Raw genomic sequence first — 16504 nt, 5'->3', positions numbered from 1 at the left:
TACCATCATTAATTTCACTTTGCCTAATGGTTGTATACCCATCTTTCATGTCATGAGAGTGCATTTTTGTAAAGCTCTCTTCATTTTTACCAAACTCTTGATTGCTCTTATGTTCCTTGAACTTCTCATTGACTTCTGATGTGTGAGATATTTCAGGTAAAATTTTGTCACATGGCTGCTTTGAGACAACAGCTCCACTAGTCTGATAACCTTGAACTTTGCAACTCTGAGGACTTTGTGCAGTAGTACATTTTCTAGAAAGTGTCTTTCCTTCATCTACTGAATCAGCCTTCAAAATGTTCAAACCAGTAGAAAACTGGTATACAGGTAATTTACTTTGTTTTAATTGTGTCATAGGCACATTGTTAACTTGTTTCTGTGCTTCTGTTTCAAACTTCTGTCTAACAGAGCTAACTTGAGATGTCTTAACTGGGACTGGGGGTCCTACTTTTGACTGCTGAGGAGCATCATCCTGTTTTGATTTGTCCTCACTGCAGTGTGAAAACATATTTCTCTCAGGACTGTTTGGCAGACTTGCACTCTTCCTTTCATTTGTACTGCCAAACATTTTCTGCCTGCCTTTGTCCCATTCCTCACCTGCACTCTTTTGCATTTTCTCAGGGCTACTGCACATTGAACTAGGCCCTGACCGTGTCTCCCTCGAGAGTCTTGTGGGTGCCTTTTTCTCAGGGGACTGGAGCTCATCATTTAGTTTTTCTGTTTTGTCTCTAAAAAACTGTGAGACTTCACTTAGTTTCTCCTCTGCCTCTTTAATAGTTCGATCTACTCTGTCCTCATAAATCAGCTTCTCTCTATTCCTTTCCTGTCTATCTTGGGTGAAATGCATCCAGACTGCATGTTTGGGGCTACTAGGTTCTGTGGTGTAATGCAATACTGTAACTTTGTCATATTGCTCATCTTGTTGGGGGAATTTACCTGATTTTTCTGATGCGTCCCTTGCTGACCTGAATTTCGACTCCTTGGGGCCAGCTATTTTTTCTCCATATAAGCCTTCTGTCCCTTGAGCCTCAATGGTTAAGCTATGTGTCTGGTCTACCACCGAGTCCTCTGTATCAGAATGTGAGATATCTAATTTTTCAGAGAGCAACATTTTTTCAGCAAACCTATACGACTCCCCTCTCAGCTCAGATAGCTCATCGTCATGATACTCAATTGAATGCTGGCTTAGAAGCTTTAAAGTTTTGTGTGGTTCATCGACAATGAGCTGAGCAGAGCTGGGATGATTTTCTTCCTCTTGAATGACAGGGGTATTGATTCTGGATGTGTCTAAAAAGAATGGCAGTGATTCTTCAGCAGTAAGTTCCTCCTCATCTTGAAGAGCCTCATAATCACCCTCAATCCTATCAACAAGCTCCCTGAGACCTCGGTCACCCTTGCATACAAACTCGGGGTGCTTTTTGGTCTCTTTGATTAAAACTTCAGTTGGGTCAGTTGTGCTGCCCTTTTCTATGTGGACCTCAATAATTCTCTCAACTTTGGGTTTTTTGTCCTTCTCAAGAAACCTTGGGGATAATTCATCCCCTTTAATAGCATCTTGGCCAGATTTGTGCTCAAATAAACCAGATAGTTCTTTGGAAGGGTCTCTTCCAGACTGAAAAGCTTTCATTAGGTCTCGGACCGACATTGTTTCTTCAATCCTCTCAGAGCCTGCCTCTTTCAGTTGAGGTTTATGGTAGACCATTCGAGTTGTAGTGGTAATATGAGTTTCTTCTTTGATGCATGCCAGCTCCTCAGAGTTGACTTTCATCTGCAAGGCCTTAAACTTGTCTTTGATTGGGCTAACCGCTGGCTCAGGTTCAATGCATGTAGGAGGCTTCAAAGCTGCTGCGTCACCCATTAGTGCCTCACAGGCCTCCTCAGGATGTTCATAGCTCCTGATGACGTGAACAACCTCAGTTCTGGTTTCTGTTATGACAGGGGGAATAGGCATATCTGTAAAGGGTGGTTTGGGGCCTGTGCTTTCTGCACTCTGAGGAGCTGATGGGGTCTTTTCACTTCTGGTTTCAAAACCACTATCTGAGAGTGGACTCTTATCTTGTTCATGGGAAAAATCCTCAGGAGATTCCAGGATTGCATCTGGGCCACTATAGGGGTCAGCTAGCTTACTCAAGTCTTTCTCGGAGGGAGAGGTCCGCATGCCTGTGGGTGGCATTTTGAGCTTGTGCTCGGGTTTTATGTTGCGCTTCTGTTTTTCCTCTCCCTCCTTTTTTATCTCATCATATCTGCTCTTTACATCAGCTATTTTTGAGAGGGACCTTGCACCTATATCATTTATTAAGTAGTCAACTGTTTTAGCTAAATTTAGATCTTTGTCCGGCACTAAGTGAGCCCCAACAGAAAGGGTTGGTTCAAATGTCGGAAGGGATCGCAGGGCACTCTGCCTTGCCTCCTCAATTTCATCTTTGGAGAACTCCTCCCATTCATCCTCTGAGGCCCTATCTTTATTTAAGATTCTAGTCTCACTCAGGACATCCTTTGTGAGAATTTCACTAACTTTGACAAGGTCCTCTTTAACTTTCTCAACCAAACTGAAAGGCTCCTCATCCTCCATCTTAGACTCTTTAGAAACATGTGACTGAATGCTTTTGGCTGCAGTTGAGGAGTCAGTTTGTAAGATTGCTGTCATTCTAATTAGATCTTCCTTCATATCTGCCACATCCTTCAGAATCTCTTGACTGGATGTCTGTGTGGGTGATGCAGTTGCTTTGAGACCTGTTGGGGAAATAAAAAGTGAGGGCTTTGAGGGTTTCCCTCTAGATTTGGAGGACTGTACTTGAGGGTGTGTCTGAGGTGTGAGTGTTATTTTCTCTGGTACACTCTTCCCTTGGGGTTCAGGAAGTACATTGAGCATGGAAAATACCGGCACAGTCATGGAAGTTGAAGATATTGACGTTGTGATGGTAACTGGTGATCTAATAGAATCATACACAGAACTTGTCAAATTGGACCTCAGAGGTGAAGACATAGATTTTAGTGTGCTATAGTTGGATGCAGAGCCAGCTGTTACTGTTTTTTCAGCCTCTGAAAAAAATGCACCAACACTGGCTGTAGCTGCTTGCGTTGTTGCATTTATCCGCTCTTGCAAGCTGTAAGCCCCTCCCGAGAACTGACGGGATGATGGTGAAAAAGATGAAGGGTATTGTATTGGTGAAATTGATCCATTTAATAAGGGTGGCTCATTAATGGCTGTTGTAGGCTTAGATGATAAAGACAGAGGTGACATAATTGGTCCTCTAGCTGTATCCGTGAGAGTTTTAATAGTGGACAAATTTGATATGCTTCGAATGGGTGAAGACACTGGTGTACTTGTAGGGGCCATGGCTGATTTGAATGATAAAGATGTGTATGTATTTGTGGTTGAATTTACAGAGTCAGGTTGGGTTACTGTGGTGAATGTTCTGTCTAGCAAGGATCCAGGTGATGAAATCAAGTTAGCTCTTGAGGACAATAAAGCAGCAAGCCCCTTAATGGACACGGGATCTGTGCCAGTTTTACCCGGTGAAGATAGGAGATTCGAAATAACTGGAACTTGATTTTGGGGTTGTTGAACCACAGTCTTTATTGGAGATGACATAGATCTATATGTTCTAATGGGTGACACTATATCGCTAACTGACTTTGCAGGAGAAGCATTGGAAGCTCCGAGGGTGGACTTGATTGGAGAAGCAGATGAAATGGACCAAACAGATTTTAATGGTGAAACAGATGGCGTGTTGGAAGGTGAACTGGAGAGGGAACCCAGTCCACATTTTGTTTGCCCAGGGACGGTAATAGGAGTCGTCGACCATGCCTGGTAAGATCTTGTTGAAAAGACAGGTTTGTGAGTGTAACCAGCAGGCAGTGTTCTTGTTGTACTTCGTTCAACTGTTTCTTTAAACAGACAAATGATAATCCAACATAAAGTCAACAAAAAATGGTGGAAAGAGAGACCAGAAGAAAAAAATTTGTCAGTGGCAATTGTCTCATAAGGAGGTAGAAAAGCAGTTTTATGATGTGAAATGGAACTGAAGATGAGGATGTTGCCAAAACAAAAAGATGATCCAATGAGATTCACGGTCAACAAAGGGTTTACAAATCAAAACTGAAAGCCCAACAAAGCACAAAATGATGACAAAAACATAAAATGGCAACATAAAAGCACAAGAACATAATTAAAACACTTTCACTTTTGACTTTTGATGTGCTAATTTCTCCTATGACTGACTACCCTCAATTGTTACAGTGCCTTTTATCTGTTTGGTCCAAAAAACAAACAAACAAACAGGTCCATCCCCAATTTGGGTATTTTGACAAAAACAAAATACTCAAAAAAGAATTCTTGATCCTATGCTATGGCAAAGCATACAATGGCAAACGCAGGCTAAATCACTACAATTTACAGTTCTTAATATATCTGCGCATCAGGCAGATCTGAGTAAACATGGTGACTTCAATTCAGTTCAGAATGGCAATTCAGTGCAAGCTGTGACAGCACCAGAGAGATTCTACCTGTGAGTCTTCATGCATTTCCATACAAAAATGCATGTCCAATGCAAAACTAATCCAATTCTGCACAATCACAAAGCCAAAAGGGGCAAGACTGATTGAAAACAGATTTATATGATATTTATATATAAAAAAGGAATTTTACTTTGACGCCATTCAGCTGAAGGGGGTATTTCGCAAGCACAAGGCAAGCACAGCATACCAACTTAAAATAATATAATTTTACATGCAAAAAAAACAAAATAAAACAGGCATGTGGTCTCTGTTTATGTATGATAAGAATGTGCAGATAACATATTAATATACAGTATGTTTATGCAAGTTAATATTTCATATTGTTAATCACTCCCAATGACTTCTCCCAATAAAAAAGTTCAAACATTAGTGAAAACATCACACTCACTCATTCCAGGCTCGGTCAGATAGCTGTAGCGCTTACGTAAGGCAAGAGATGCAAAGGTATGACGTCGTTCTGGCTTTTCAGTCTGTAACAACAACAACAACAAATATCCTATCATTTCTCCCATTAACAATTTCCCTTTCTTACCTGGTTAAGTAAGTTAATCTTACTCTCTTATTGTTCTTTTCTTCTAAAAACATTTATCACTACAAAGAAAGGATTACAATGAGTTGGCTAATATCTAATCTTTAAATGATTTGGAAATTGTGCTTTTCAAGTCATGAAATACTGATATTGGGTTGGCCTGTACTGAGTGCAACAGTCGGGTTCTGAAAGTAAAAATCCCATTCATTTTCTCCATAGAGAAATAGTTAAATGATCATTTTTAATGATAACCTTTTCTTTGTATTTTTTTATTAATGCATTTAATAGCTAAATTCCCTATAAAGGACACTATCCATAATTTTGAAAAGAGATCCACCAAACAAAGAAGTCACTGTCACAATATAAATGGGAACTACACCTCAGCCATGATAGCCCACTCCCATGAAGCACTGCGAATTACATAATCGACTCGAAATATCTTACAATAAGTTTAAAATATATTGTTTTTACACTTATAATAAACAACTACAACATTATATACTTTACCATATTTTTTTTTATCTGATTACATCATTCGCATTGCTTCATAAAATGTAATTTCATTCCCTTATAAAGGACGTTAAGAACTAAGTCTGGTGCCTTTGTCTTATTTTTATTTATTTTGATTTTCAAATACTTCAAATCAAAGTTTTAATGCTGTGATTTTGAAATTGGTTTCTGCAGTTCATGCCTTAGAAATCTCTCTCTATATATATATCCAATACTGTATGGAGAAAATGAATAAGACAAATAATTAGAACCAAGGCCGCTGAAAAAGTGAGCAGGCATTAAAGGAAATCGATGTTAAAATGATTTATTTTAAGTAATTTTTAAGGTCATGAAACTACGATTGACTATGGTCAGCTGGGTCAGTGTAGAGCACAATGTACAGCACTTTGTTGTTCCAAATACATATTATTTCAGTGCTTTTAAATCAAGTATGACTGCTTTGATAGCCAATACAATTAAAGACATAGTTCACACACAAATGTAAATTCTGTCATCATTTACTCACCCTCTTGTTATAAAACCTGTATAACTTTCTTTCTTTCATGAAACACAAAAGGAGAATTAGATAATATGTTAGTCCTGGTCACAATTCACCAAAAGTGTATGGTGACTGAGGCTGTCATTCTGCCAAACATTTCCTTTTGTGCTCAATGGAAGAAAGTCATACTGGTATGGAAAGACATGCAAGTGAGCAAATAATGAGAGAATTGTCATTTTTTGGGGGTGAATTATTCATTTAGAAATCACTATACCTTAGTATAAAAGCCCTGACAGTCTATGCAAAAATACCTGGTACATAGATGGGTAAAAAAAAAAAGAATCAGCTTGAAGAATGTTGCAGCAGCATGCAGTGTGTACAATTACAGTGCACTGAACAGAGTAAGTGCCAATGTACCCATCTTAGACCAAGCCATCTTAAACAAATCTTTACAGAGCAAGTAACCCAGAGCTAAAGAAACTGAAACACTTGCACACCACATGAAAATGAGGGGACAGCACTATTACCTCTTCCTCAAGATCTGAATCCTCATCCTTTTGGTTCCCAAGATGCATTGCAGAAACAGAGGGGATAACGTAATGAAGAGCAGGGGAAAGAAACATCAGGGTGTGAAAAAAGGGTGATTGAAAGCACACTGAATCAAAATTACCGCAAAAGCCATAGCAAAGAAACACAAAGGGGGTGGGGGGAGGGAATCAAAAGAGTACAAAGCAACAACCACAAATGCTTTTGGAAATAAGCATGAGCCTGTGTGCCTTCAGCCAAAGCGAGATCCAAATCAAAGGTGTGATTTGGGTCAGCCACAACAACAACAAGTTGAGAGAAGCTTGAAACAGATAAAAGACACACTCAGGCAGTTTGAGCCAAGTTTAACCCTTAATGACTAGGAACACTGCTCTATCTTTCCTGAGTATGAAGATGGCATGATATGGCGCAGATGATCGTAGTTCAACCTTACCTTTTTCAGTCCTGGCAGTGTGATATTTAAGTTACAGATAGCAGTCTGAACAAGACCCTTGGAAGTTTTGGCCTCTCTGAGGAAGGACAGACGGCCACAGGGCTCTTGGCTGCTATCTCTGATCTAGAAAGGACAAACAAATGTTACTGATATCTCATTAGACTCAAAGCTTGATTTTGCCTAGAAACTGAATCATAAAATTGACTATAGATTAGCCTATCCAATTTAAAAATGTAGAAGATTTCAGAAATGATCAGTCACAGAATGTGGAGAGCCACATGGTATTTCCAATCTTTACTGATATCTCTGGATGAATCAAAGTAATGTCCTGGTTATATTTCCCCCACAAAAAATCTATATAATACCTATTTTGCATAAAGATAATTTAGCATATTTTAGGTTTTTTAGCATTGCATTATTTTCATGCATTACCGTAGTTCGTAAATGTGTTATACTGGTATCTGTACAATTTGTACATGTATCTATACCAGAGGAGGTATAAATTAGAAAAATGAAGTACCTTCACACAGAATGGGAGTCTGTTTTCCTTGAATGCGTAGAAGTTAAAAACCAGATGCTGTCCAGCTTTGGTCAGAGGGGCCAAATTGCCATAACAGTCCACATGGATGGGTTTCCCTTCCAGTACCTGTAAATCAGCCAGCCGTGTTGTTTTAGCATTTTCTTAAACACATTCATATTCAAAATGTAAAAAGTTTTAAAGGGCCCATGAAATCCAGATTGGAGTTTTGTGGCTTTTAGTCCATGTCTGTTAGCTCTGAAGCCATCCATATTCTAGTGTTTACATCCACCCTGGATGTAAACACTGCCACAGACACACTAGGCTCTGTTAAAGAACAACATGTCTAAACAGCATCTGCCCTCTCTCCATGCACATAAGACACTGCCCAGCCCCTGGCTCTCTGACATTCTTTGTGAATATCGGCTGAGAAGAGATGATGGAAATCTAAAGATCCCGCAGATCTGAGTAAGAATCAATCTCTGCTTGCTTCTTTTTCTGATAACGTTAAATCTTCAAACACTATTATCAGAACAAGATCAACAGCACCACAGACACTCACAGCCTATTTAGAACATTCAACACACTCATCTGTCCTCCCCCTCCACCACCTGACACCTCACTGGCAGCAGATGTCTTCGCCACATTTTTTACTAATAAGGTTACAGCTATTAGCAATACAATCTCAGCACCAAAGCCTCTCAAACACCTGCCTCCTTTATGCAGCTCTTCTATCTCTATTTTCTCTCCTCTGACTGACACTGAGTTACTCTAAACTCCTCCTCTCCAACCACACCAACACCTGCCCCCTTGGCCCTATTCCTTCCCACAATCTCCAAGCCTCTCCATCCATCTTACCTGGACTCTCATACATAATTAACACATATCCACTTACAGGCATTTTTCCCACTACATTTAAGCAGGCTCGAGCAATCCCGCTGCTTAAAAAACCTGCACTTAACCCAACACAAGTAACGACTAGTCTCTCTCATCCCATTCATGGTGAAAACACTTGAAAGGGCCATTTTCAATCAGATCTCTGCCTTTCTCTCACAGAACAAGCTGCAGGATGACATCAGTCAGGCTTCAACAGTGGACATTCCACAGAGACAGGTCTGCTGTCTGTCACGGAGTCACTGAGACACGTGAGAGCTGGATCCAGATCATCCATCCTGATCATACTGGACCTGTCTGCAGCCTTTGACACAGTAAACCATCAGATACAACTGTTCACCCTCTCTACTCTGGGCATCACATGAACTGTGCTTGACTGGTATAAGTCATATCTCTCAGGAATGGTCCATCAAGGTAGCCTGGAGAGGTGAGGTGTCCAAGTCACATCAGCTACTTACTGGGGTACCTCAGGCCTCAGTGTTTGGGCCACTTATCTTCTCTATATACTATAAACAACATTGGGACACATCATTCAAGCACATGGGTTCTCTAACCACTGCTATGCCGATGACACACAGCTCTACTTGTCTTTCCAGCCCTATGACACCATGGTGACTCCTCCAATCTCGGACTGTTTGGAAGACATCTCGGCCTAGATGAATGAACTCCACCTGCAACTTAACCCAGTGAAGACTGAGATACTCGTCTTTCCAGCAAACCCTGCTGTTGAACACAACGTCACTGTTCATCTGGGTTCAACTACAATAATGCTGATCAAAACAGTCAGAAATCTATGGGTTACCATCGATAACCAACTCAGTTTCACAGACCACATTGCAAAGACAGAACGATCTTGTAGATTTATACTCTACAATATCAAGAAAATAAGACCCTACCTCTCTGAACATGCCACACAACTTCTTGTTCAGTCACTTGTCATAGCTATACTGGTTTACTGTAATGCTCTCATTGCAGGCCTCCCTGCCTACACAATTAGGCCCCTGCAAATGATCCAGAATGAAGCAGCATGTATAGTCTTCAATGAACCAAAGGGAGCGCATGTTACACCACTCCATGTCTTTCTTCACTGGCTGTCGGTTGATGCACGTATCAAATTCAAGGCTCTGATGCTGCCATATAGAACATCACAGGGTCTGCTCCAGCATACCTAAAATAATTTCTGCAGAACTACGTTCCCACCAGAAGCCTGTGGTCGGTTAATGAGAGACACCTTGTTGTACCAACACAAAGAGGCACCAAATCACTTTCACGGACTTTGGCTTCACTGTTCCTTGTTGGTGAAATGACCTTCCCAGCTCCATCCGTGAAGCAAACTCACTCTCTGTCTTCGAAAAACGGCTAAAGACACATCTTTTCCATAAGCACTTAACCATACACTCATAAAAATAATAATAATACAAATTATTGTTGCACTTTAATCTGTCTTGGACACTACTATTCTGATGCTCCTGAAACTTTGTAATGCAGCACATTTCATACTGATGTCTCTTTAAGATGAATAACTTATGATGTATTACTCCTCTTTTGTAAGTTGATTTGGATAAAAGCATCTGCCAAATGAATAAATATAAATGAATAAATGTAGTTTACTCCTTAAAGGTGCACTCAGTAACTGTCTTTGTGATATCTTGGACTTACACTGACACCTACCGGCTTGGACGCAACATCAATTAAAATCAATAATTTCAGTTTCAGATGCCATTGTAGAAATTTTCTATTCACAGTCAGCTGTGATTACAATGAGTGAAAATGTCAAAGAACAGGATGTTACTGAGATTAAGTGAGTAGTATTTGGCTCTTCATGTGATGCTAGCATGGCAGCCCCCATGTATGGACCCTCTCCATGTAGAATAAAACAGCTTTACTGATATGTCTGGAGTCTTCATTTTAATATGAGTGGTCATGATTTCCTACATTTATTGCAAAATTACAATTCACGTCAAGAGGAGTTAAACTTTTTTAATGTGAAAAAAAATTACTGAATATTAACTTTAAGATGATGTACACATTCAGGGGTGGACTGGGAAGAGAAATCGGCCTGGGATTTTACATAGAAAATACGAAAAGTTGTTGAGCGGTGAAAAGTTGTTTTCTGCATATCGCTGACCCCTTAGGCAGCTTAAATGGCGGCCCATTTGGCCCAACCTTCATCGGCCCAAAAGTGCACATCGGCCCACTGGGAAAATGACCGGTATGCCAGATTACCAATCCAGCCATGTACACATTTAATAATTATCTTCAGGGGAAACAAACCAAAAATGTTGATGACTCGTCTTGCTCTCAAGAATGAGAATGTCCCGATAAACAAATTAAGGTTCATGGCTGTGATGTAAGTTTAAGACTATTGGACAAGCCCTTTAATATATCCCAACCCAACTTTCTGATTCAATAGGAAATACATCAAAACAGGACAGAAAATAGCACTTGTCAAGCCATTTCATGGGGTCTGTAAAAGAATCAGATATGTTAATACTGGCCATCAGCAGGTATAGAGTTTCTCACTAAGTATATAAATAACACTGAGAGTTTATACAGGGTAAATCAAATCTAGAAAATAGAGCAACACGTCTAAAATTATAACAGAAAAATAGTGCTGTCAGAATAAACGGGTTAACATATGTGATTAATTTAAAAAGTTTAGCACGTAAATTTTTCTTAATCACGATTAACGCATTTACCTTTTTACAACATAGACCAGCATAAACACTGGTTTGAAGGGCATAACCCTCGTAATGTATCCGCCTAAAGTAATTACACTTATGCGTGCACACACACACACACACACACACACACACACACACACACACACACACACACACAAACACACACACACAAACACACACACAAACACACACTTCTACCAAGGTAAGCCTACAAGCTTAGCATAAAATAGCATAACGCGGCAGTCGCATAGACATTATGTCATTCTGTCTAGCTGTCGTAACATGTTAGTTGACTGTTGACACTCTCTGCTATGATAGAGCCAGGGAGATTCTTATCTCAGTGAATAAAATAGTCTTTGCACACACACAACGACACTTTCGTGACAAAATTATGGAGAAAGGACCTCTTAATGCTATTTGATGTACAAAACAAGCCCAAATGGGACTTGCGATAGAAATCAAGTATTTTTCAGCCTACGTAAGGTGCATTTTAATTACCACAGAAAAGTAGAAAAGTCTTAACTATCACCAAAATGAGATGTTTAAAGCTCATTCCAATGAAAATAAAACCTATAGCATGTGGGGACTTTTTCTTTCAATTAGTCAAACTCCCACTTAGACTTTGGGAAATGTTTGATGTTACTTGAATTAGAGCTATTATAATGCATTTCTATCTTTATACTGTGGAAGGCTTTGTTTGGAAAAACGTTAATAAAGCATTATATTGTTACACTTTGTTTTTAGTTTTCTTTCCTAAAATGGATAATTTTGACAGGAAAAGTATATACAGGTGAAACTCGAAAAATTTGAATATCGTGCAAAAGTTCATTAATTTTAGTAATTCAACTTAAAAGGTGAAACTAATATATTATATAGACTCATTACAAGCAAAGTAAGATATTTCAAGCCTTTATTTGATATAATTTTGATGATTATGGCTTACAGCTTATGAAAACCCCAAATTCAGAATCTCAGAAAATTTGAATATTGTGAAAAGGTTCAGTATTGTAGGCTCAAAGTGTCACACTCTAATCAGCTAAACACCTGCAAAGGGTTCCTGAGCCTTTAAATGGTCTCTCAGTCTGGTTCAGTTGAATTCACAATCATGGGGAAGACTGCTGACCTGACAGTTGTGCAGAAAACCATCATTGACACCCTCCACAAGGAGGGAAAGCCTCAAAAGGTAATTGCAAAAGAAGTTGGATGTTCTCAAAGTGCTGTATCAAAGCACATTAATAGAAAGTTAAGTGGAAGGGAAAAGTGTGGAAGAAAAAGGTGCACAAGCTGCAGGGATGACCGTAGCCTGGAGAGGATTGTCAGGAAAAGGCCATTCAAATGTGTGGGGGAGCTTCACAAGGAGTGGACTGAGGCTGGAGTTACTGCATCAAGAGCCACCACACACAGACGGGTCCTGGACATGGGCTTCAAATGTCAAACGCCTTACCTGGGCTAAAGAAAAAAAGAACTGGTCTGTTGCTCAGTGGTCCAAAGTCCTCTTTTCTGATGAGAGCAAATTTTGCATCTCATTTGGAAACCAAGGTCCCAGAGTCTGGAGGAAGAATGGAGAGGCACAAAATCCAAGATGCTTGAAGTCCAGTGTGAAGTTTCCACAGACTGTGTTGGTTTGGGGAGCCATGTCATCGGCTGGTGTTGGTCCACTGTGCTTTATTAAGTCCAGAGTCAACGCAGCCGTTTACCGGGACATTTTAGAGCACTTCATGCTTCCTTCAGCAGACAAGCTTTATGGAGATGCTGACTTCATTTTCCAGCAGGACTTGGCACCTGCCCACACTGCCAAAAGTACCAAAACCTGGTTCAATGACCATGGTATTACTGTGCTTGATTGGCCAGCAAACTCGCCTGACCTGAACCCCATAGAGAATCTATGGGGCATTGCCAAGAGAAAGATGAGAGACATGAGACCAAACAATGCAGAAGAGCTGAAGGCCGCTATTGAAGCATCTTGGTCTTCCATAACACCTCAGCAGTGCCACAGGCTGATAGCATCCATGCCACGCCACATTGAGGCAGTAATTAATGCAAAAGGGGCCCAAACCAAGTACTGAGTACATATGCATGATTATACTTTTCAGAGGGCCGACATTTCTGTATTTAAAATCCTTTTTTTATTGATTTCATGTAATATTCTAATTTTCTGAGATTCTGAATTTGGGGTTTTCATAAGCTGTAAGCCATAATCATCAAAATTATATCAAATAAAGGCTTGAAATATCTTACTTTGCTTGTAATGAGTCTATATAATATATTAGTTTCACCTTTTAAGTTGAATTACTGAAATTAATGAACTTTTGCACGATATTCTAATTTTTCGAGTTTCACCTGTAATACTGTCAAATTTCAGCACTTTCAAAATCTGTGATTAATTGCGATTACCTCCGAAAAATTATCCGGTTAATCACAAAGAAAAAATTTAATCCACTGACAGCGCTACAACAAATTAAACATGTACCTCAATGTCTTTGCTTCTGGCCACCTCCTCAAAATTCTCCTGTTGTTCCAGAGTTTTGTCCACTTTATCGTCCGTCATACAGAAGCATCGCAGGTTGGACTCCACAGGGTCATTCATTTTGGCAAACACCACAAATTTGGCCATGTAGGGCACACAGATGAGCTCCCTGTACAACTGAGTGGCCAACCCGACAGTCTCTGGAATCTGATGGCAGTCTGCAAGCCAAAACCTGGAGAAGACAAAAGAGGCAGTTGCAAAGTTGTAAATGTGAGATTTTGACAGAAAGTGCCTTTACATTGTCTAGAATTTGATCAGAGATATTTAAGCAGATCAGTGCAGGTATGAGGATTTTATAAGAGAGAAGATGATAAGTTGTTCTTGTACCGGGCAGATACATTTGTAGTGAAGGACACACGGTCATTCATGAAAGTGAGAGGTGTTGTACCAGTGATGTCCTCCCACTGAGCCATTGATGTGCCACCTGTTGCGAGATGATTTATTAGAATACTTAGACCAAAAAAAATTTATTATGTTTGTAATAATACATCGTTATTAGTATCTTTAAGGCGAACCCACCAGTTATACTGCACAGGAGGCGTAGACTGGGTGTGGTGTCTCCTTTGTATCCATTGACCACACCCTCTCCAGAGAGTGGAGGCATTGGTACGGTCATGGTGATAGGCTTATGAAACTTCCTCCTACGAGGCTCCACTGTCACAATGGGGCTGAAAGTTGCACGATTACCTATCATCTTCTTCACAGCCTCATCTGAAACAGGCTGGGCCTTTAAGAGAGAGCAATAGCATTTAAAGACCACATTAAATAAGTATGTTTTGTAGGTTTTATTATATGGGCTCTATTTTTGTAATTACGCTAGGCGCAGCACAACGTACAATGACCGTGTGCTGCGTTTTATCCAATTTTGGTGAAAGCACTTATTCCAAGTGTCAGCACAAAGCGCAAGAGGCGGAGTGCTTGCATTACCTGTGGGTGTATATGCACAAACTGTTGGTGTTTTGTATGCTAATGAAGTGGTGCAAAGCGTAATTTGCTATTTTCCTGAGAAATACATCACTGCGCTAAGACGTCTGAGAACTATGTGTAATCTCGGCGCAAAGTCTAAACTCAGTTCCTGTATTTGCAGTTTGGGGATTCCACCATCAGATGATATCAAAGAGCTATCAATCACTTTTAATACTAGCCAGGATTTGTGTTTCAGTTAGGGCTGCAACTAACGATTATTTTGATAATCGATTAATCTAGCGATTATTAGAACGATTATTCGACTATTCGGCGATTATTGCACTAAGTAATCATTAGCTCGTTACTGATTATTCAGCTTGTGCCCCAAATTAACATGTTTTACTAAACATGCTTTATAACAATAAAGAGGACAAAATCATCTTTTAAAAATACTTCTAAATGACATTCACTGAATTAACAGGAAAATATTTGTATTAAGTTATTTGTATTAAGAAAATATTTGTATTAAGTTTAATTCAGGAAAGAAATTCACTGCAAAAAAAAAAATCATTGTTATCAAGTGTTTTGTTTTCCATATAAAATGGTCTAAAAATCCTTAAAACAAGATACATTTACTTGAGAAGCGACATATAAGATATTCAGACTTACTTTAAGAGAATATATCTTAAATATTAATAAGCGTTAAAAGTATATTTTGTATATTTTTTCACTTGGTTATACTTTTGCGAGTATCACGTTCCTGTGTTTGTCTGCCCCATGTTTTCCGTGTCACCCTTCACCGATCCCATTCCATGTCACGTTTTCCCTGTTGAGTCTCACTGTCCGTGTGTAAAACTACACTTCCCACAATTCCCAGATCTTCTCACTGCCATTATTGTGTCATTGTTTGCACCTGTTTGTCGTTTGTGATCCTCCTGTGTCTGTGTATATAAACCCTGTGTGTTTTCCACTCCTTGTCTATCGTTGTAAGTTGTATGTTGACGTTTTGTTTTCATGCTCTTGCTCTCTTTGTCTTCGTTTGAGGTTTCCCTGTCTTTTATGGATGTTTCCCCAACCTGTTTAGCCCCTTTATGTTTTCCTCATTTAGTTTATTTTTTCCCATTGTGGACTTTTCGTTTGTTCCTGAGTTTGTTTTGTTTCTATGCTTGCCCAATAAAGCTGCATTTGGATCCGCATCTCCTGTCTGCCTCCTCCTTCCCACACCATTCGTTACAGCGAGTGCAGTAAAGACAAAATATACTTATATTCAAGATCTATTCTCTAAAAGCAAGTCTAAATATCTTATATGCTGCTCCTCAGGTGAATGCATCTTTTTTTTTTTTTTTTTTTAAGGATTTTTAGATATTTAAAATATTTGTATTTTTTATATTATATTCAACATTCTCAGATAACAATTTTTTCTTCTGCAGTATAGTTCCTAAAGTAAATGCACATTGTATTTTATTGGAAAACAAGCCAAAACAAATCAAAAACGTATTTAGTTGCAGTGTATAATGGGGTGAAGACTACCCTCTCTCACCTTTCTGTTCTCTTCAGTCCATCTTTAACTCACAAAAAAAAAAAAACTCTCTCTAATTAATAAAACTACATATTGTCAATTTTCTTCATGATAAGAAATGCACAGTGACATATATTATGATTCAATAAGTCACGAGCCATCACGTTATAATCTAGATGCATTAAGTGTGCGCGCTTGAGGGACGAATGTCCCCGTGCCCGAGTGTGCATCAGCGGGGTGCAGTTTCAATCTCTCCCCCTTAGATCAGGACGTTCACGCAACTCATACAAGACGCGATGATGGCACAGAGAAATGCCAGTTTCAGAGTTTGTAGTTAATTACATGATCTGCTTCCATATTATTTTAACTTTAATAAAGCTATAACGCATTTAATATAACTGCATTTAAGATGTAACTCCAGGGTGTTTCCTTTAAAGAGC

General features: G+C 39.4%; 1 protein-coding gene across 4 annotated transcripts in view; it reads right to left on the bottom strand.

The window, feature by feature from the left end:
• LOC127626586 (ankyrin-3-like) overlaps positions 1–16504 on the bottom strand; it is a 209010-nt gene that overhangs the window by 19785 nt on the left and 172721 nt on the right. For all 4 annotated transcript variants that reach the window (XM_052102480.1, XM_052102483.1, XM_052102481.1 and 1 more), the window contains 7 exons: positions 14159–14366; positions 13967–14063; positions 13583–13811; positions 7538–7663; positions 7018–7140; positions 6566–6592; positions 4910–4991 (listed from right to left, as the gene is read on the bottom strand). In XM_052102480.1, coding sequence (XP_051958440.1) covers positions 4910–4991; positions 6566–6592; positions 7018–7140; positions 7538–7663; positions 13583–13811; positions 13967–14063; positions 14159–14366 — 892 coding nt within the window. The remainder of the gene's footprint in view (positions 1–4909; positions 4992–6565; positions 6593–7017; positions 7141–7537; positions 7664–13582; positions 13812–13966; positions 14064–14158; positions 14367–16504) is intronic.

Source organism: Xyrauchen texanus, chromosome 33 (assembly GCF_025860055.1).
Source record: "Xyrauchen texanus isolate HMW12.3.18 chromosome 33, RBS_HiC_50CHRs, whole genome shotgun sequence".
Lineage (NCBI taxonomy): Eukaryota > Metazoa > Chordata > Actinopteri > Cypriniformes > Catostomidae > Xyrauchen > Xyrauchen texanus.
The sequence above is the reverse complement of the archived record's forward strand: the minus strand, read 5'-3'. Positions and strand labels throughout refer to the sequence as shown.